This window comes from Mustela nigripes, chromosome 18, assembly GCF_022355385.1.
Source record: "Mustela nigripes isolate SB6536 chromosome 18, MUSNIG.SB6536, whole genome shotgun sequence".
NCBI lineage: Eukaryota > Metazoa > Chordata > Mammalia > Carnivora > Mustelidae > Mustela > Mustela nigripes.
In genome coordinates, this window is record NC_081574.1 from 15,101,367 (window position 1) to 15,124,766 (window position 23,400).

At 39.5% G+C, this 23,400-nt stretch overlaps 1 protein-coding gene across 3 annotated transcripts in view; it reads left to right on the forward strand.

The window, feature by feature from the left end:
- SNX25 (sorting nexin 25) overlaps positions 1-23,400 on the forward strand; it is a 128,807-nt gene that overhangs the window by 43,659 nt on the left and 61,748 nt on the right. For all 3 annotated transcript variants that reach the window (XM_059384313.1, XM_059384312.1, XM_059384314.1), the window contains exons 3-5: positions 1,546-1,762; positions 7,706-7,878; positions 9,352-9,538. In XM_059384313.1, coding sequence (XP_059240296.1) covers positions 1,546-1,762; positions 7,706-7,878; positions 9,352-9,538 — 577 coding nt within the window. The remainder of the gene's footprint in view (positions 1-1,545; positions 1,763-7,705; positions 7,879-9,351; positions 9,539-23,400) is intronic.

Sequence of the window (23,400 nt, forward strand, 5' to 3'; positions counted from 1 at the left end):
GATGTGCTGGAAATATAAAATATATACCAGATGGTGAACACTTAACATGGAAAAAGAATTTTATTAATTGATAATCTTGATTCTGTATTGAAATCATAATATTTGGGGTTTATTAATTGAAAAATATTATTAAAATTTAACCTGTTTCTTTTTCCTTTTTTAAATGTGGCTACTAGACACTTAAAATTACATATGTGACTCTCATATTCTGTTGCACAGCACTGGTCTAGAGCTAAGGGTTTTTATATCCAAGGCATAAAATTGATCCAGAATTAAGAAGAGAGATACTAGAAATCTTCCACAGAAGGTTGTCAGCCACAGATGCTGAGCCGGCTGTGATATCTGACTTAACGGATTCTTCCTGCATTAGTTGGGGTCTCAGTAAGAGACAGAAAACACAGAGTACTTGAACAAGAAAGTTTAATATAAAGAATGATTAGGGGCACGTGGGTGGTTTAGCAGGTTAAGCCTCTGCCTTCAGCTCAGGTCATGATCTCAGGGTCCTGGGACTGAGCCCTGCAATGGGGCTCTCTGCTCAGCAGGGAGCCTGCTCTCCCCAACCCCACTCTGCCCCCTCCTGCCTCTCTGCCTGCTTGTGATGATCTCTGTCAAGTAAATAAAATCTTTTTTTTTTTTTTTTTAAAGACTTATTAACTTGCAAGAGAACTTGACTACTGAGGAATAAAGAGAACTCCAAAGAATATAGGAAGAGCAAATAATGGGAGCACCCACTAGTCCTATGGCCGAGACAGAGCACTTTAAGGAGTGATGCATTTGGGAGTGGGTTCCTTCTTCACCCCAGAGCTGAGATCCAGGCCTCACTGGAGAGGGCACAGCTGTGGCCCATGTAATGGTGGAGAAGTTTGGGGGATATAACTCAGGCTGGGGAAGCCACCCCCAGGGTGCTAGCAGACTTCTCTGGGCAGCTGCCCTCTGAGTGCCATTGGAATCTGCTGGGAGTGCGGCCATCTGGTGCCCCATGTGCTGCCACCTGCTGCACACTGCAGGAGCAATCAGAGAACACACAGGAACCAGGATGGGAAGAAGCCCTTTCCTCCTCCGCAGTCCCTCCGGCATCCTCTCCCGACAGACTCTAACACGGCATGGGTTGGCAAGGAAATGTTTACATGGTCCATCTCCAGTATCATAAAGCAGGGCAAAAAAGGGTGAATTTGGAAGCAAGAGGCAATAAATTGATAATTGGCAGACTCGATAAGTGGTTGCCACTGTGTAAGACACTCTGTTTTTTGATAAATTTAGATCGGTTGGCCCCAGGATAGAATATTTAAAAATTGGTGTGTCCACAAAAATTCAGGACATGTGGTCACCACACCCTCAGAATTTTAGTTATCTGAGAATCTTTTTATTTTTAAATATTCTAGGAAAGATACGTCTTCTCTTGTGTGGTTATCTATTTGCTTTGTATTTTAAACAGTGCATATTAAATAGTGGGTTGTCAGCTTCCAGTAGAAATGTGGTCGTGGTATATGCTTCTTTAAGTGTATGCTTCTAAGTTTTACTCATTGCTTTGTTTATTCCTGGTAGTGTTTGACTACAGTTATAGAGATTACGTTCTGTCCTGGTATGGAAATCTCAGCAGAGATGAGGGACAGCTTTACCATCTGCTCTTGGAAGACTTTTGGGAAATTGCCAGACAGCTGCGTCACAGACTGAGCCACGTGGATGTGGTTAAAGTCGTCTGCAATGATGTTGTGAGGACTTTACTCACTCATTTCTGTGACCTGAAAGCTGCAAATGCCAGGTAACTGTTCTAACATGAACAATCTCCCCCACCTTTTTTCTACATTAAAATATTTTTGGGCGCCTGGGTGGCTCAGTGGGTTAAGCCGCTGCCTTCGGCTCAGGTCATGGTCTCAGGGTCCTGGGATCGAGTCCCGCATCGGCTCTCTGCTCAGCAGGGAGCCTGCTTCCTCCTCTCTCTCTGCCTGCCTCTCTGCCTACTTGTGATCTCTCTCTGTCAAATAAATAAATAAAATCTTAAAAAAAATATTAAAATATTTTTCGTATACAGAAAGGGGTCAAAGTCAAGAGAAAACTCTAGAATTTTCTGCCTCTTGCTGCTGTTTGGCTTGAAGTGTAGATATATTGAAGGAGAACAGTTACAGTGTTGTGATAGAGTAGATTTTTTTTTATAACTCTCTAATAGAAAACCCCTTTATTGACTTCTTTAATTTGTGAAAAACTTAATGAAATTAATTTTACCAAGTTGGTACTGTCATGAACTTGTTTGTAGAATCATGAGTACCTAGAAGTAGAAAATTTAAATGTAGTGTTTTATATTGTGAAATGTCTATGAATTAACAATTTTTAGAAAGATTTAGAATTCATGTTTCCTTTTGTGAGTCCTGTGTTGAGAACTCTGTTGCATCACAATATCCTGAAAACTGACTTTTTAAAGGAACTCAATATTGGAGGTTGTGGGCTATAATTAGAAATGTTTCAATGTGAAAAGTGCGAATAGTTAGGCTCCTTAGTTCTTTGTACTGTTCCACTGACACTGACAAGATGTGTACCTATGAAGTGATTCTGCCTTTGGAAGGAAGACTTTAAGGCCATTTTTGTGCTTGTAACAAATCCTTATGTTCAGAGGTTTGCTGGGGGGATCCTAATTGCATGTGCTATTCCTGAATGAGTGAGAATGCTGAATTACAGCACGTCTAGCTTGCATGTAAAAGTCGTCTTACTGCAGGAGAGGAGTAGCCTTCTGCCTGTTTGGATGTGGACTTAGTAGGAGGGGGCTCCTTAATTTAATGTGGCCTATTCGCACTGATACTATTCTACCTCTACTTTCATGGGAGAGACAAGGTATCTGAAAAATACACACAAGGATGAGTAAACATTGGCATCCTTATCGGGCAGGTGGTATCTCCTATTCTCTGCTGAGAAGCCTGCTGGGCCCTGTGCTGTTGCTCAGTGGGGCCTAGTTGCTAAATGTCCTTGAGCAGCAGCAGCTCCCTGTTCTTGGCTATACTGCCTCTTTCCATGAATCGTGCTTTCTCCCAAAGTCTGTGTCACACAGGCTTATGAGATCAAAATGTGCAGAGCTATCATGCGCCTAATATTTTTCAGTTTGTTGCCCCCAGTATTTTGCATTTTTAAAAAATTGTGACCCATAGTAAGAAATACATTTTATACTGTGACCCAGTTTCATAAAACAATATTATTACCTGCAATAACTGATACTTTTGTGTTAAAATCTTTCTAAAAATGATGTTTGAGATGAGCTGGATTTTAACTTATTCCTTGTGGGCCACAATCCATGATTTGAAAAAAATTACTGTAGTGCTGTGGTTCTAAGATTTTTTTTTTTTTTTTTTTTTGGTCTTGGGATCCCCTATACTCTTAAAGTTATTGAAAACCTAAAGGCATTTTTTTTTTAAAGATCTTATTTTTAAGTAATGTCTACACCCAATGTAGGGCTCAAACTCACAATCCCAAGATCAAGAGTTGCGTGTTCTTCTGACCCAGCCATGCACTCTCAAAAGCACCTTGTTTATGTGGGTTCTATCTCATGGGGTTCTGGGACCAGCTTGTACTGGTTTGCAAGAGCTGACTGTGCACATCCCTTCCCTACTTTGAGATCAGGGATATTACCTTGCTAGCTTGTCATTAGCCATGGCGGGAGTACTTACACTGTGCAATGGGAGAATGCTACAAGTCAGAGATGATTTTCCCCCGGGGGAGCTGGTGGTTAAACATATGCCACCTTACCTCTTGCTATCCTATCAGTGTTCACCATGTCAGCTATTAAAACCAAGACTTTTTTCCCCAAGATTTTATTTATTTGAGAGAGAGAGAGAGAATGAGAGAGAGAGCATGAGAGGAGAGAGGTCAGAGGGAGAAGCAGACTCTCCGCCGAGCAGCAAACCCTATGTGGGATTCAGTCCTGGGACTCCAGGATCATGACCTGAGCCGAAGGTAGTTGCTTAACCAACTGAGCCACCCAGGCACCCCCAAACCAAGACATTTTTAAAGTGTACAAATACACAGTTCTCTTGCCATTAGGCAGTAGACTCGGGGTGTTAGCACACATTAGGTAGCCTCTGGATACTCCACTGTGTGTGTAAGAACAGGGTGAAAAAGACAGATGACATTTTATATTACACAGCGGAGTCCTCAGACCACCCTTTGAAAATTGCTGTTGGTGGAGAAAGCAGCTCCCAGCAAGTATGTGAACTAACAAGGAACGTGAGAGAATGAGGACTCTAGGGTTATACCCTGGCATCTCAAGAGCTTCAGCGACTCCTTTCAAGTGTTCAGCAACCCCTAGGAGCTCCTGCTAGTTTGCTGCAGTATCTGTTGTGTAAAGTGCTCCTGACTTCTGCCTGCCAGATGCTGTCCAAGACTTGTTGGAACTCAGGGGATGCTCATTTTAAAGTACTTAAATTATGGTTCAGTGAAGGACAGTATTTTAAATCCATGTTTTATTCCAGTGAGAAGATGGATAGATTTAGGTTTAGGAGAAGAGCAAGTGGTTAGAGAAATTTAGTATTTTTATGATGATCTAATTTGAACATGAACATATATATTTCATGGAGACATTTACCAGCTTCTGAAATTACTGCTTTTGTGACTAATATAAAGATATTATGGGTAAAGCATCACAGTAATAGAAACAGAGAATTGATTCCATTTTAGAAATGCCTTCCCTCTGGGCTTCTAGTTTTCTTATACCAACAGTAGATTTTATTCTGTTGATATCTGGGCTATGCCTAGAAGCTCTAGTTGATAATTCTAATTAAAGAAAAAAAAAGTCTTACCACTGTACTCTGGGATTATAGATATTTGAAGAAGTGCCAGTAGGCTACTGGTGTTTTTCATATAGATGATTATGCCCTAGAAGTGAACTCTAGAGAACTAATATCTGATTATGCATTATTTTCTACAAATCACATAATGAGACTGCTAGACAATGTGTCTAGGTTTGATGGCTGTGTCTGCACTTGCCTGCCCCAGGTAAATAGTGTCCTCATCCTAGAAATCTCCACTGGTGTGCAGGTATCTATTGGCTGCAAAATGACTTTGGCAGCCTGGGAAGCACCCAATTGAATTGGCCACTGTCAGACAAGACAATAATAAATTGCATTAATAAAAGCAACACATACGCTGGTTGACTGTTAGGCAGTTGTGTGGGGGCAGCTTTTCAGTCAGCTTGTGTTTATTTCCAGGCCGACATTCTGTTGCTGCTTTAAACCCAGTCCAGATCACATTTAAGGCTTGCCTCTGCTTCCTCTTCCTTTGTCCCATCTGTCTTGTTCCAGCATGTTTCAGGAAAATCTAAAACTGATTCTTTTTAAGCTGTTTAATCAGCAGCATCTTTAATTTCACAGTCTCCTTCTTACATTCCCTTTGTGTTTGATTTACTCGTCAAGCATAGTCATTCTGTTTGAGGGGAAAGTGTTTTTTATTCATATATTCTGTCTTTATCTCTGGATTTTTCACCCTTTTCCTCTTTGCAATCTTTGATTCTGGGGTAGCATAGAGTCTGGACTAGAGAGTCAGGCAGAACAGGAGAGTTAGTTCTACTGTTTATTACCTCTGACTTTGGACTATTTGCATAGCCACTCAGATCTTCAGTGTTCTCATCTATGAAATGCTGTTCATGATGCCTGCTCATCAGCGTAGGTGGGAAGATTAAGTCTTGTTGTACATGCGAAATTTCCAAAAGGTGAATGTCCTTTTGCTCATTCAAGGAGGGAGAGCCCAGATGCAAGTAGTAGGCATTAGAGTAAACAAATGATCCGTCCACACCAGCAGAAGAAGGCTGCTGCCTGGACGCAGGCACGTGGACACATCATGACCCAGAAGCAGCCACGTGCCTAGGGATCTTTTCCTGGGTTCTGAAGCAGTACTCGATGCCCATGAACCGGAAGGCATCATAGGAATATACGGCTTGGAGTGAGCAGAGGGATTCCAGGGAAGCACTGGTCTCCCCTTTTTCCTCAGATGGACCTCATTTTTTTGACCAGATATCTGGCCTTTTATGCTCACTCAGAAAGTTTTCCCTAACTCAGTTCTAGGAGGGAGATGAACTTGTAGAAGTCTGTTGGCTAGGATCCTTTGATCTGCTTTCCACTGGAACAGAGAAGGGTTTGCGTATACTTTGAGAGGGATTTGATATTATAGAAAGAAGCTTCTGTCAGTTTTTTTGGGCCAGATTTCTCCAATAATTGTCAACCGAATACATATTTTAGAGTAAAGTTTTATCCTTAAAAGTGCTTGATGAGACAAGAGTAGCATCTAGATCTTACTATATTAAAAGATCATCTCTAACTGGCAGCATAGCTAGAATTTCAAATAATTGAAGATGCCACTTTAAATGTACTTTACTTGAGCCCTAATAACCCCAACTCATGTGCCCCAAATCAAGAGTCCCATGTTCTACCAATGGAGCCAGTCAGGCACCCTGAAGATGCCATTTTTAAAAAGTCAGCATATGATTAGTATATATGTAAAGGGTTATTCTTAAAATCTGTTTATTTTGTTGGCTTTTCACATTAATATTGAATTTTTCTTGGTTGTCTTAGAAGGAAAAGAGGAAATCTTCCTTTTTTGGAGGATTAGTCTTCTATGGAAGACTAGTCTTCATTCTCCAGTGCAGAAAGAAATTGCAGTCAGCATTCTGGAGGTGCTTGTCGTAAAAGGCACCAAGATGCATTTGTTTCGTCACTGTTTAGCACTAGAGTGATCCCTCCTGCTCTACATAGTGTCAGTACTTCCTCAGGATTGGCACCTAGTTACTATAAGAAGTCCATAAATGTTCCCTCTTATCTAGAAGGTGTTAGAAGAATGAATGTCCCTGTCTTTCTTGAACTACTACTATCAAGGTACTGTGGGAAAAGGAGGTATAGAAGGTTCTGCTTTCTATTCCTCTTCACTCAGGATCCTCCAAATTAATGGTCCTGGGATAAGGATAAGGTCAGTGCTGATAGCGAAGCCTCTGACCACAGCTGTCAAGACTATTTAGAAAATACTTGGGAACCACACAGAAGGCAATTTGCCATCAATTTATGTAGCACCAGATAAGTCATGGACCTTCTCTTCAGTAGAAAACCCATAGCATTTTTATCCCGTGATTACCTAGTCAGGAAAGCTGGCTAGTCACCCTGGTAATATTTTCTTAGATTTTTTTTTTTGAATAATGAAGCAATAGATCACATTTAAGAAGATGTCTAGAAGACTTAAAAATAGTCCAGTTAAAGAAACACACAGAGGGGTGCCTGGGTGGCTCAGTGGGTTAAAGCCTCTACCTTCAGCTCAGGTCATGATCTCAGGGTCCTGGGATGGAGCCCCGCATAAGGCTCTCTGCTCAGCGGGGAGCCTGCTTCCTCCTCTCTCTGCCTGCCTTTCTGCCTACTTGTGATCTCTGTCAAATAAATAAATAAAATAAAATCTTTAAAAAAAAAAGAAACATAATTTTCTGGATTGTTGCTGTGATTTGGGAGTTATGTGTAATTGTTGATGCTACTTAAGGTTTGAAATCCTGAAAGAGCATGCATTAGCATTTTTCTAAATTAGTCTGTGACTGAGAAAATTATTAGCTATTGACATTTTTGAGGAGTGGACACAATTATTAAAACTGATATATTGTCCATTTGAGATATTTTATACTTAATGATACATAACTGAATTGTTTTCAGAACTTTCCTTCCTTCCTCTTCCCCTCTTCATCAATTTCTTTTAGACATGAAGAACAACCAAGGCCTTTTGTGTTACATACATGCTTGAGGAACTCATATGATGAAGTGAAATTCCTACAGATGTGTTCTCGGGTTCTGGTGTTCTGTCTCCTTCCCTCAAAAGATGTCCAGTCTCTCAGCTTACGTATAATGCTTGCAGAAATACTCACAACAAAAGGTAGACTTGTAAATAATTCATATTACTAATGTGATGATTATGCAAACAATTGTTCCATACTAATGTGATAACACTTTACCTATGCTGCCCTTGTATATCATGGGATGCGTGGGAGCTAAGATATTTTCAGGTTTTCAAATGTGAAGTGTTATTCAAAGACGGCTTTATTTGGCCCTCCATGACAGACAGGTTTTTTATGTAACATGTTGCCAAATACATAGTCCATTCTATTGTTTATTTTGACACAGGATAATTAGTCCTTATGTTCTTCACAGGCAAGCATCCATTTGGGATAGCTTTTGAATTATCCAGGTCAATAATATATACATCGATGAAAGAATATCTGTACTTGAACTCTAGTGTGCATTTACTTAGAATACTTTTAAGATAGAAAATTCATTGACAATGCCTATATGTAACTTTGTGAACTTGGAATAAATAAAAAAGGAACTGTACCACAACATAATGTAATTACTAAAGGAATTTTAATGAGGAAGGTGCTTGGCCAGAATACGAAAACGGAAGAAAATATGACCTAAGAGAAATTTCTCTTACCTCAAAATCCCAAATAACATTGCATTTGATATGCGTTGATTGATTGTCTCATTTATTATTTGTGGTCATTAGTGGATACCAAACATAGAGAAAAGGGAGTTTTTTTGTTTTTGTTTTTTTGGCTTCATGACTTTGAGATCAGCAGCTGAGCTGAGCTTAAGAGCTGGTTGCCTAGCCAGCTGAGCCACCCAGGTGCCCTAGAAATGGGAACCCCCCTTTTTTTTAAAAAAAAAAGATTATTTATTTATTTTAGAAAAAGAGGGTATGTGTGAGCAAGTGTGTGTGAAAGTGGTGGGGGTGGGGTGGGGGGGAGAAGCAGAAGGAGAAGAAGAGAGTCCTCAAGCTGGTTCGACACTGGGCTTGATCCCAGGACCCTGAGATCATGACCTGAGCTGAAATTAAGATTCTGATACTTAACCAACTGAGCCCCCCAGATACCCTGAAAAGGGAACTTTTTAACCTAAAGTTAGTAGGATGAGTTTGTTAGTAGGATGAGTTTGTAGTTGTTATTATTGACTTTTTAACAACTTCTCCCCTGAGGCCTGCTTTTTTCAGTTGTGAGAATGTTAACTTTCATTTGGCAGACAAAACACATGAGCCTTATTAAACTAACTAACTAAATAAACAAAAGGAAAAAATCAGTGTACTTAATTTTTATATCAATGTTAAGAGCTTGGGTTCCAAATGACACTCTTTCATTATTAAACTTAACTCATTTGTTAAAACAACCACTTGATTGTAGCCATAGTTGGTAGCATATCCAGAGGGAGCTGTGTGTGCACACAGATTTTTGAATATTTGAATTGTTTGTCCCCATTTGGGTAGTTAAACCACCAGAAGTGGTTTCAGTTCTGTAAATGAAAAACAGTTCCTTCAAAGAAACATACCTTTTTCAGTGTTGCTTTCTTCTTCCCACAGTCTTGAAGCCAGTAGTGGAGTTACTTAGTAATCCAGATTACATTAACCAGATGCTACTTGCCCAGCTGGAACGCAGAGAACAGATGAATGAACATCACAAGAGAGCCTACACCTATGCTCCATCTTATGAAGAGTTCATCAAGCTTATTAATAGCAACTCTGATGTTGAGTTCCTGAAGCAGCTAAGGTATTTGATCTTTAATTATAGCATGACAGTAGCTACTTATTATCATCCTCTGCCTAGTTAGGTACTAAAAAAATGTGGTTGTCAGGGAGGCAGAAATAAAGGAAGTCCATAAATCTTACTACTCAGTGACAACTAAATTTATCCAGCTTCTCCTTTAGCAGAGGAATTAGTTTTTTTTTTTTCCCCAAGTATCCTGTTTTTCAGGTAATTAGGTTATAATAGATTGCAAGCTGTTTAGTTGTAAGAGTAACTACTTAGCTGCTCAGAAATTTACTTAGAAAAAATGGGAAGGAGATGATATGTTTTTAAAATTATATAATGGAATATTGCATTGATTTTAATTTTTCTTAGAAAATGCAGGCCCAGGTTTGGGAATCATGGGTTCTTGACTAAATATTTTGAGGAAACACATTTGAAATATACCTGGGAGTCTCTTTGATGGGGGCATTGAATCTTCCTTGTTGTACTTGAGATATCTTAGGGGTGAATGTGTCTGTTTTTGTATATTTATTTTTTATTGCCATAGTATATGCATAAACAGTATGATTATATAGCAATATATAATTTTTAGCTTTTCTAGGCTTCTGTTTCTGTAGTTCTTCTGTTTTAGTGTCCCCAAACAATAATACATGGGGAAGAAAGGCAACTCCAGTATGTCCATTTTGTCTCTGATAAGTAATTTTGATGAATCATAGATGGAAAATAAAATATTAGCTAAAACAATCTTTGAACTCTTCAAGGATTTTAGATTTGGGTCACCATTAAGGTGAGTTGTGCTGCTTAGTCTTCTAATCTGAATAATACACTCTTATAAGAGGTGTACATTTATAGAGGGTACCATGTTCTTGTAAACTGTGTCCTGTATTAATTTAGGTCCTGCAGATGTATAATGATGGCTTCAGTTGTATGATTGTGTATACAGATCATTTAATTCTTAAAGGATATAATCTCTGGAGATTTGTTTATGCTTCTCTTTCCATGCATAGTCTTGAAAAGCTATGTGGTACTCATTTATTAGAGATTTATAATCATTTGTGTCTGAAACTAGAAATTCATTTTTGATTATTGTGACCCTTGAGCTAATAAAGAAGGCAAGGGTCAATATCCCAGATTTGTTATCTGGAGTATACAGGTTATACACACTCAAAGGTCATTTCTTATCATGACTTTCTTTGAAATTTAAAAGGAGTTTAAAGTGTCATTCTATGGAAAGTGAAAGAGCTCACAAGGACAGTACACCCTTGTTGCCTCCTCTTTGCCTTAAACTGCCAACACACACACACACACACACACACACACACACAAAGTGCTGGTTCTAGAGATGCTGTACAAGCTGATACCCCAGTTTTGCTCTACCTGGGTGCTGTTTTACCCTTTGTTCCCGGATACACTGCCTGTGGTATGACCAAGGTCACCCTCTGTGAAATTATAGTTTTCTCTTAATGCATTGTTTGTGAACAGATACTGTTCACGACAGTAGTATCTGTTATAGACAGTATAACTGTATAACTGTATAATAGTATATAACTGTATAACAGCAGGATAACTGTTGTCAACATACTGTGGATAGATTGCGGAGGCCTTGCCTTCCTAAGGACTTTTCCCTGTTAAGCAGTCTTTCAGAATACAGTTAGAAGTGGATCATTGGGTAACTTCAAGGAAGTTTAAGATAACAATCTAGGATCAATAGTGGCAGATAGTTAACTGAATCAGTGTTCATTCTACTTCCAGACTTATGAATGTTCTGTTTTGTGTATCCACAAAAGATCCCAGCACTGCACATATGTTGACACAGACAGTGGTATAATAAAAAGGTACCAAAAGACTATTTTGTGATTAGAGGGCATTATTTTGAGGCATACTACAGTTCTGTAGTATGAGATGAATGAATCTTGATTAGAATGAATGGTTTATCTTTTTCAAAATGCACTAGTCAGAGGCTCGGGACTATTCGGGACTATTTTAATTTTGGCAGTTGGTCCTATAGTAGGTAAAGAAGAAACTCAGTAAGAATTGACCTTTAGAAACAAAAGCCCTAGGATGACTGGACAACCTGCTTTTGTCACAGTAGGGGCATTTTGGATTGCCTTCACCTGAGTGGCCAAAGATGAACACTAGGGGTCCTGACATGACATTTTCCCCTTTAAAACATGGTGAAAATAAAAATGGTATGAGCCCTTAAGTCTTTCTGTAAGATCACTTCCTCTTGTTGTCATAAATAGGGCAACACTGAAGTCTAACACGTTGGGTATCCTGAGAAGCAGGCGCTCTGTTGAGCATGGAGAGGCTAAGGGGCAGTAGAAATGCTGAGCTAAAGAGTGGCTTATTCTTTAGACACTGAGATATGGTTTATACCCTGTTGAACTCAGCATTTTAAAATACATGTTCCAGTGGTTTTTAGTATCATGTTCCAGTGGTTTTTAGTATCTTCAGACTGTGCAACCATTACCTCTAATTCCAGATTATTTTTGTCATTTTAAGAAGAAATCCTGTACCCATTAGCAGTCACTCCCCATTCTTTCTCTACCCAGCCCTTGGCAACCATTAATCTACTTTCTTTTCTCTGTGGATTTGCCCATTATGGACATTTCATATACATGGAATCATGTAACATGTGGCCTTTTGTGTCTGGCTTATATTCAGCATAATATTTTCAAGGGTCATCCATGTTGTGGTATGTCGCAATATTTCATTTCTTTTTTTGGCTGAATAACATTCCATTGTATGAATATACCATATTTTGTTTATTCTTTTGTCAGCCAATGGATAATTGGGTTGTTTGCATTTTAAAGAATGCCTTTTGAGTTTTCTTTCTTTTTTTTTTTTTTTTTTTTTAATTTTCTTTAAGGCAGAGAGAGAGCATGAGTGGGGAAGAGGAGCAGAGGGAGAGGAAGAGTAAGAAGCAGACTCCCCACTGAGCAGGGAGCCTGACATGGGGCTCAGTCCCAGGACCCCGAGATCCTGACCTGGCTGAAGGCAGGCGCTAAGCCAACTGAGCCACCCAGGCACCCCCATTTTTACTTTCAAGATACTGAAGCATCTTCAGTAGTATTATCAGAATTTTCCTAATCTCTTCCTATCACCCATCCCATATATATTCCTGTTGCATATGTTCCTGTTCTCTTTCCTGTCTTCTACTTTACTTCTGGCTTTTGTTTCCAGCAGAGTTCATAGAACCTATGGGGAGGACACTCAGGAGGTACTTTGAGGATTAGATTATCAAACTCTTAAAGTGCCCACTCTGTTAGAAAACAGAATACATTTTCAGATTTAATTAAGTTGCTATAATGACTGAGTGCAACTGCAATGACCTATTTTTCTGACCTCTGTCCCTCTGTAGACCTTCACTTTCTCATTTACATTTTGGGAGATCTGTTGATGACTTCCTTTGAAGGGCTGCAAATTTCTCTTAGAACAAGGAGTCGTATATGTTAGTCAGCATCTACTATGGAATCATGGTAATCCTGAAGAGCACACAGTCCCCTCAACAGCTTGGCAAAGAACCTTGGGCGAGAATACTGTGAAGGCCATTTTTCTCAGTGGAAGCTGTACACATCCAGAGTTACTTTCTTTCTTTTTTTTTTTTTTTTTAAAGATTTATTTATTTATTTGATAGAGAGAGATCACAAGTAGGCAGAGAGGCAGGCAGAGAGAGAGAGAGGGAAGCAGGCTCCCTGCTGAGCAGAGAGCCCGATGCGGGACTCGATCCCAGGACCCTGAGATCATGACCTGAGCCGAAGGCAGCAGCTCAACCCACTGAGCCACCCAGGCGCACCCAGAGTTACTTTCTGAATACTCTTGTGAATACTGCATTACCTCTCCCCAACCTGTGACTATGAGACAGTTACTTGGCCTTTGCTGTAGATAAAATTCCAGGCAATTCTGTTTGCTATAGTACTGGTATATCTTTTATCCAGGGGACAGTGTCTTTACTCATTGTATCTTAGGGTAATCTGAGGGCTAACCTTTCTTCTCTGCTTCTTGCCCAGATTGAACTAGAAAGAGTACCAGGAACAACTCTGCCATGGTAGAGGTTGATCGTTTTGGTCAAAAAAGGTGATGCTGCATAAGTTATCTGGTTACTGGTTATTGTTTATCTGATAGAAAAATTGCTCTTTACATAAGGAATAACATGGAAGACATTAGGAGAAGGAAAGGAAAAGTAAATTGGGGTAGATTGGAGGGGGAGACAAACCATGAGAGACTGTGGACTCTGAGAAACGGACTGAGGGTTTTGGAAGGGTGAGGGTTGGGGGGATGGGTGAGCCTGATTGTAGGTATTAAGGAGGACACGGATTGCAGGGAGCACTGGGTGTGGTGCATAAACAATGAATCTTGGAACACTGAAAAAATAAAATAAAATAAAGAAAAATTGCTCTCTCTTCAATGGTCAGTTTGCTTAGAGGCAAAATTGCTTTTTATCAGACTTCTTTCTAAGACATCGATGAAGCTTATCAGCTGCCTCGCACTAATGGAGCAGTTTCTTCCATCATAGTCTGAACTATTTTGTCTTTCTTGTACAATTAGAGCACTCTGCTGTCTGACTTTATTAGCATTTTAGGTCGCTATCTTCATGTTGTTCTCAGTAAGATTTTAAGATAGGCCACCTAGGGCAGGGAATGTGTATTATTTAGACTAAGCAGTAGATGAAACCATCCACTTTTATTTCATACATATTTGGAAGATAGGTGCATATTTTCTGAAGGAAATAAAGTCATTAAACTCCGCTGGGTTGGAATGCATTAAAAACAAACAACCAAACCAAAGAAATCTTGAAGGTCATATTTGTAGTTCTGTGATAGTCTGGTTTTTTCTGAGTCAGCATAAGGTGCTTTGGCAATACGATTCTGGAGCTAGAAATGCTCCCTCCGAGTACACTAAACCAGTGGTTTTCGACCTTGACTATATATTAGAATCACCCAGGCTTTTAAAAAAATTATGGCTGGATATCTCACTGTCCTTTGTAGCTACTTCCTTTTTCTTCTTTTCTGGCATCCAAGGTGTCGAAGTGAGGGTGCGGTGGCGGGACTGGTACAACATTTTTAATTTTCCAGAGTCTTCTCGTGGAAGTCATCCACTCTGCTAATGAGACAGGAGCCAGAAATCTAAATGTCCTGTTCATGCAAGATACTAAAGGACAACTGAACAGAGTCCCACCACCTATGTGGGTGGTGGGGTGATGACCACCCTCAAGGAAGGCAAACCAGAGGTCAGAGCAAAGGGGCATCCGTTAGTAAGACCCGACAATTACAGCCACACTGGAGAAAGCGCTGTGTTCCTTTATTTTGAAGAGAAAGAGGGTGTGGGAATAAACATTAAAGCGGAAATGAAAGTTTCTGCCCTTACAGAATCTCCTAGAGGGAGCAGGCAGATCATGGCCCAGGAATACCCCCTGTTGCCTACGTTGTGTAATTCCTGTGTGTTTGCACAAAGTGCTTTATGAAAGCGATTTTGCTCCTCCTTGAGAAATATACTTGCCTTCACTTCACACCCAGGGATTTTTACAGGTAGAACCTGGGCATCAGTGGTTTTTAAACGCCCCCCCAGGTACAACTAGAATTGAGAATATCTTTTGAATGGGATATTCTTTCACTTGCTATCAATCTCAAGTCTCGGCTAGGTATCCTATAATTGTTGTATTCTAAGTCTTTGAAAACTGTTTATCACTGTTTGCGAGGATGGTTACTATTGAGAAGAATATTGATTAGGGGTGCCTGGGTGGCTCAGTGGGTTGAGCCACTGCCTTCGGCTCAGGTCATGATCTCAGGGTCCTGGGATTGAGCCCCACATCGGGCTCTCTGCTCAGCGGGGAGCCTGCTTCTCCCTCTCTCTCTGTCTGCCTCTCTGCCTGCTTGTGATCTCTCTGTCAAATAAATAAAATCTTTAAAAAAAAAAAAAGAATATTGATTAATCTAGACACCTCATTCTTCTACCCTGTTTAACGTAATGAATAAAGGGCATCTTATTACTGGTGATCCTGAGATACGTATTTAACCCCAGGTTTCTCAGCCTTGGCAAAAGTGCCATTTGGGCCCAGATAATTCTTTGTTGTGGGGGTGGTTCTATTTATTGTGGAATATTAACATCACTAGCCTCCCCACTGGATGCCAGTACCAACCCTGTCGTTGTGACAACCAGAAACGTCCCCCAGACATTGCCACATGTCCTCTGGAGGACAAAATTGCCCCTGATTAAAATCTATTACGTGAGTCCCATGAAAAGATTGGAGATACTTACATTAGGATTAGATTTAGATGAGGAGGCTAGAAAACCCAAAGAATAATGATCACTTGCCAAAGTACAGAGGGGGCTTTTTCTTTCTTCTATAAAAGAAGTCTGGAACAGGCATTCGAAGACTGGTAGGAGACCTCTACCCTCCTGGGGGACCCAGGCTTCTTCCAGCTCACTGCTCTGCCATCCTAGGGATATTCCAGAGTCCTCAGAGTTCGGGGTGTAGTCTAGAATGCCATTCATCATATCCTAATTCCAGGAAGCACAAATGAAGAGAAGAAAAGAAGGTGGCAAAGGTCATGCATTGGCTGTCTTTTAAAGAACTTCCTGGAAGCTACTACATGACATTTCTGCTTATATTTTTTATGTCAGATATAATTTTTCTGGGAAGCCTTAGGTTCAGTTAAAAATGAGAGTTCTGTTACTAAGGAAAAAAGAAACATAGACACAGAATGGGCACATAGTCGTTTTTGCTCTGGTGCTACCTTTTGTATAATTCTAGCAAGGCAGGATAGCGCTACTTCCCGCACAGACATTGGACAAATACTACTTTCCTGGACTGGACACTTGCCAAAGTTAAAGAGATGCCAAGCAAATGCCCAAGAAGAGGAAACTTCTTTGTTTTCAAGCTACCATATGTTGAATATCTAATATGCATTAAGTAAAGTTCTTACCGTGTGATTGTTGTAACAACTATGTGAATTAAGTATTACTATTCTCATTATGTAGTCGAGAAAGGTAAAGTGACTTGCCCTGGATCATTTAGCTAATAAGGAACAGCTGGGATTTGAACTCAGCTCTGTCTGACTTGAAATCCCACATGAGAAGGTGGGTAACCAGTTAGCCAGGTGGGGAGAAAAGAGGATCCACACACGGCCCCAACCTTGTGGAATTTCCTGCAAGTGTGGTGACCAGTCTGTACTGTCTAGGAGACTTTGCAGGCACTAATTCTTGCATGGAGAAGAATACTGCCAGAAGCCCCATCATTTGTTAGTGAAACAGGCATAGGCTGCCAGAGAAACAAGTCATAATAAAGAAAATTGGGGCAGCCTGTCAGTGCTATAATTTCATCTGTTGCCAGTCCAGTCTTTATTAGATTTTTTCAGTTCTGGATTTGTTTATTTCTGACCCTTTACTTAAAGAGTGACATGGAGAATCTAAAAATAGTAGAGAAGAAATTCTAATAATGAATAAAAGGTTTAAAATTAAAAAGACTTAGTATTATTTCTCTTGGAGAAATGAAGGAAATTTTTTTAATTGAGTGTCTACTGAGATCAATGTGTTTTCTGTTTTACTGGGATAAAGCAAGAGGGAATGGCCATAATGAATAGGTTAATTTAAGAGGTCATAGTGAACAGTGGAATGGGTTACTGAGGAAGTTTGCTAAGTAGTTTTTCTTTAGATATTAAGGGGATGGATTTCATCCCTGAATTTCAGAGATGCGTTTCAGAGGTACATTTGCACATGAAGATTAAAACTCTAAAATTATTAAAATTCCCAAAATTGCTTGCTTCTGTGTAGGTGAATTTAAATTATTTGAATGTTTGGTGCTTCGACCAGTGATTCTGAAGCTATATTGTGAATCATGAGCACTAAAGTTGAATTACATTATAGAGGAACATGGAAAAAGAAATCGAGCATACCCTTCAGACAAACTGCTACACCATGTCAGAAATCAGTAAGCATGTATAAACTGAGGGAAAGGTTAACGTGGGTGGGCAAGGAGATGAGAAATGATGAAGTGCAAAACAAAGAGATGCCTGGCAAATTTTTATGAAAAGAATAAATGAATATAAATTTAGTTTTAAAAAAAACACATTAAAATGCAAGGCTGCTTATTGAAAACATTCAAAAACATCTTTCAGTTTTATAAAAAGTCAAAGTACATTGACTTCAGAATTTAATTCCTTCTGTTGATGTCTGAGAAATAGCAGAGGGCACAGAGGTGGGAGTTAAACATATGGGAGAAAACAAGATATCTTCATTTAGGAGGAAAGATAAGTATTGACAGCATGGAAATTTTGATCTAAAAAGAGGAAATTTGGGGATAAAGAAGCTTATGATCTCTCTGAAATTAAAGAATTCATGATGAGCTTATAATTAGAAAACACAGGCACTGTGAGTAAGGTGTATCTATCTTATGAATCACCGAATTACCATGAGGACTATGAGTCCATTTACATAAATCACTCAGCCCAGGATCTGGATATTCCAAATTGTTAGCTACCACTATTGTCGTTGTTACAATCTCAGGCCCAGGATTGCAAGTAGATTTAATTTCATCGTGAGCACTGATCAATTACTTGTGGCCCACTAGAGTGCAGCATTTTATTTGGGGGTTTGAGGAGGCCCGATAAATAACAATGCTCCTCTCTCCAGCCTGAGACTGAACCATGTTAGGGCTAAGGAATAAGCCAAATGAAGGCCCAAAACTTTGCTCTTATTACTGATAGATGATGGAGAATGTAGTTTATATGTGCCAACAGTGACTCTCTAAAACTGAGTCTCAGAATATGAGACATTCTTTCCCACCTGACTTGGTCCCTGATTCTCCCTCCCTCCCCATCTTTCTGACAGGTGCAGAGTCCACATGCTCGCTGTCCTTGGAGGCAGAGAACACATGCTCTGAAGAGGAGGAGAACAGAAGGGCTGTGCTTCACATGCCCGGTTCCTCCTCCTCTGTGGTCAGATGAAAGACCTCTTCCTTCTCTAGGGCTTAGAGGAGAGGATGAGAGAGAGCTGGAGAGAGGCCAGGGATGGAGCCCCTGACACTTAGAACAAAACATCAAAAGGAGGAGGTGGGATGGATGGGTAGTGCTCTTTTCTTTAAAACAAAACAAAAGTGCTGGTGCTGGCTCTCTCCTTTGTAGAGAATTTTATGATTCACTAGGTTCTCTGAAGGAATGGCAGTGAAGAGTATAAGAGGGGGTGCTGGTAATTTTTAAAAACTGGCTTTTAAGGGAAGGGATCAGAAACCCTGACTTGTAGCATTTGCTGGTTTCTGTGGTGTTAATACTAAGCAGCCAGGATGACCTCATTGAGTAGGAAGTTGGAAAGAGACTGGCTGCAGCACACCGTCTCATATGTCGTGTCTCCACTGTGCCGATACAGTAGACGTGAATAGCCGGGAACATAGATAATAGCAAAACATAATTATTAGGAAATGATTAAAGTATTTTCACCTTTTAAGAAGTACAGTTTAATCGCAAGTTTGTTTCACTTTAATAGTGGTAGGTTTTAATTCCTGAGATGTTAGCAGGCAGCTCACACAAGTCAACACAGGCCTTGTGAGATGGCTCCGGCACGTTGCTGAGTAGTGGCCATGCACGCTCTGTATTTTGATGACCCTGCACTGGACAGAAATGCAGTTCTTCTTGAGGTAGGTGAGGGTTAATAACACAAAAATCACCCTACACCAACCAGTCCAGATTTAACATAGACTCTACCCACAGGCATGGGCTCGAGTCAGATAGCCCAAATTTTTGCAGACCTGGCTTGTGCTTGGCTTCCTTTCTTATAGGCAGTGTGGCCTTGGCAAGTCATGTATACTCTGAGCCTCAGTTTTAACTGTGAAATGGAGAAAGGAGTTTCTATTTCATGAGACTGTTGTGATAATTAAATGAGATTAATGTATCAGCACAGTTCTGAGGACAGACCTGCTAGGCTCCCAATAAAGAGCTAAAAATATAACTGTGAGCAGGAGAAGGCAACAGAATTCTCAGATCCTAACTTGAATAGGCTTAATGGAGGAGATGAGGCAATACAATCTCTCATGTCAGAAAAACTTCAAAGTGTAGAAGAAAGTCATTAGGACATTTTCAGTACAGAACATAAAACTAGGCAACTAAAGATGATATTCAGTAAGCATTCTGAATGAAAATGCTTCAGGCAAGAATTGAGAATGGAATATAACAGCAGTGGTGCCATATATTGGTCTATAAATAAACAGTTTATGGTAATATTAATAGCTGATATAAAAAATATGAGAAGCACTAGTTGAAAAGAGGTACAGATAGCAGAGAGAAAAATGTTGGCCTTTTTGAGGTTAACTGAAGGACACCAGCTAGTTGCTTTTGTAACATGTAATTTCCATAGACTTCTGGAAACTAGAAAATGAATATACGGTAACATGTTATTTTAGGAAATTTAAAAATACAAACCAGATGAAGAAAAATAAGCCACATTGCAAACACATGACAATACTTGATATTTTCCAGGTTATTTTCCATATATATATATATAACATGAATTGTGTACTCGTGTTTACGTAAATTCTGGATACGTCAGGCTGCTCTGGTCCAGAACTTTCTAACTGATGTGACTCAAATATAGTGTATTGGTGTATGGAGATAAAGGTTTCCTCAGCCCTCCAGGTTGTTGGGTAGGGCCTGGGATGGCTGATGACCTTGGTGTTCTGTTCAAATACTATCATTTGCTATGTGTGCCACAAATGGAAAAAGCTTAGGAAGCATCCCTAGTCTTTCTGTTGGAATCAGTTGCCTTCTACACATTAGAAAAATGGGAAACCAGTTTAAAAGTGCCTTTAGAGGCAAGAGCCTCTGACTGCTCTGAGTCCTGACTCATACTTCCCCAGTTTGTCCTACAGCTCCCTGGCACTTCCTGCTTAATACCATTAAACATACCCCATGAGAAGAAAGCTCTGAACCTTGTTGTTCTTTTCAGACATAAAAACTAAAATGAGAGACTTACTTGGTTCATGATACTGGTGAAGATTAAAAATTTGACACCCAGGGTTGGCAAGGCTGTAGGAAGACAGACGACCTCATGTCCTACTGGGAGGAGTATGAATTATTGCCTTTCTGCAGCACAGTTTTATAATGCAGAAAGCAGGTCACAAAATGTGCATTCTTTCTGATACAGTTATTATTCATAAGAACTTATTTTAAGGAAATAATCATGAATGTGTGATAAAGATTGTTCCAAGAAAGTTTCTTGCAGTTTTATGTAAAATAGAGAAAAGCTTGAAATAACGGAATGCCTAATAATTAGGGCTTAGGGAAAAAAAGTGTCGACACATCTGTACATTGGACTGCCACTTAACAATGGTGTTTCATCAGAGTATATAATAAAATTGGCAGATGGTATACTTTGAAAAGGCTCTAGGGCTTTTTATAGCATAAATTCAGTCTTACAAAACAAAACAAAAGAAAACAAAAAATTGTTTGAAGTCTGTAAATACTTACCAGATGTTAATTGTAATTGACTCTGAATGTCATGCTTTGTATATTTTCCCATTTTCTTCAATGAATATATGTTATTTTAGAGAAAGTAAAAATGGGTTCAGCATGAGGAGGTAAAATCTGCCCAGCCATTTATCAGGTTGGAATAACAGATTCTAGCTACAAAGTTAACAGGAAACAGTATTTTTTTTTTCCAGGTATACATAACAGCTAGAAAGTGTTGTAATGATAACCTCCTTTGAATGGCTGCTGCTTTCTTATGCACTGAGAAACTTTGCTCTCTAAAATCTTAGATTTCGCCATTTAAAATTACTTTGGTAAGAGTGACACATCCTATTCTTGCCTGGAGGGTTTCGGCCACTTTGACACAGAGAAGCACCCTCATTTATAAATCGGGTATAGAGCTATAGTTAAAGGGTTTTCTGGGCTAACCATTCCATGTTTATTATAACTTTATTGTTTTCAGGAGAGTGAGACCCTGAATCTATGTGAAATGACAATTTACACAGCTCTGCTTTGAACCTGTCAACATGCTGCTTCATTTATAATTTCATCTACACTGCGTACTTCCCCAGAATCCCATAGAAGCTATCTTTCCCTTGGTTTGAGGAGACACCCATGTTTCTTCATGCTTACTGCAATGAGTCAATAAACCTGATTGTGTTGGACTTCAGTGACCTTGGTGGCTTTAAATTGACTAGGCTGAGGTACTTTTATGATCAGAAAAAAGTAAGGCTACTTTAAAAATTCTCATATATATTTTACAAGCACGCACATACATCATCTCCTTAAATACTGCATATCTAAAGGGTCAACCAACAGTGGTGTTAAGGTACAAAAATAATAGTTAATATTTATTAAACTCTCACTGTGGCTTGGGCACTATTCCAAATATTTTAAAGGTGTTACCTCATTTAATCTTCATGGCAATCCTGTGAGGAAAAATACTGTTACTCTTCTTTTTACAAAAACAATACTACTCTTCTTTTCTCCTGAGTTTTGGAAAGCTTAAATAATTTTTTTAAGGTGACACAGTAAGTGTTGGAAGCAGGATTTGAACACAAGGCACCTGGTGTCAGAGCTAACATGCTTAACTACTCTGCTTTATTTACCTTGGAAACAGCTTTAGTGTAGCCCTCTGAAATCACCATGTCTTTATTTCTTTTCAAATGTTGTAACCAAAGTCCTTCTAAATGAAAATATTATCCCTAGGCTAGCACAAAGTAACCTGTAACAACCTTGAAAACACTATTTTTAAGTTTTAAATTTTTAAAAAACATGTTTATGTATATGGTATTCTAATTTATGTCATTGTGAATTTTATTTTATTGTGTGTGTGGTGGGGGAAGGGCAGAGGGAGAGAGAAAATCTTAAGCAGACTCTGCACTGAGCATAGACCCGGACATGGTGCTTGATCTTATGACCCTGAGATCATGGCCTGAGCCAAAATCAAGAGCTGGGACGTCTAACTGACTGAGCCCCCCAGGCACCCCTTTAATTGCTACATTTAGTATAAAACCTATTTTAAACCATCCACCATATGTAGACACCTGAGACTAGGATTTATTCAGCTTTTGACTCTCCTAAGACATTCCAGCATATGCACATCCAAGATAGGTCTAAAATAGTAATTAAAAAAAAAATGTGCAAGGTGTGTGTAATGAAATGAGGAGACTAATATTTGCGTGTGTGTGTGTATAAATAACTTAGAAGTCAATTCTAATAGAATTCCAAAGTTGTCCTGAACAATTGACAGTAAAAGGCAATAAATGTATGTATTTCTAAGGGGATTATTTTGAAGACCAATTTTGTAGCATTTCAGGTGAGTTTGAGATGGTGGGAAGACTTCAAAAATACAAACGTGCTCTGAGTCTTTATTAATGTAGCTGAGTGTTCAAAGCCAAAGAGAGGTGAGGTGGTAACTCAGGTAAGAGGTGGCTGGTCTTCATGTGACCTTTTTCTTTTCCCTGGGATAAGAGATACTGGGGGCGAGATCTCACCGTAACTGGAAAAGAGCCAAATTCTTGTTAATATTAGAGTTTACGTTGGAAAAACACATATTACACTTGTGCAGTTGTGATCAAGAGGATGTTCACAAATATCAGTCCTTCAGATTCTTGAACCAAACTCCGCACCAGGAAGGTCATGCACTCCTCTGGTGAAGAAAGCTGAGTGAGTGCTGACTCTCCCCAGGGAGCTGGCTTCTGGAGGACTAGGAGGCCTGTGCCATCAAGGATAGCTGCCAGCATTTGGATGTACAGCTGACCACTGAAAAACATAGGGTTGGGATGTTAATCCCTCATGCAGTCAGAAGTCCACATAGAACTTAGAACTTCCCTAACACTCTACTACTAATAGCCTACTATTGACTGGCAGCCTTACCAATAGCATATACAGTCAATCAACACGTTTTATATGTGATATGTGTCA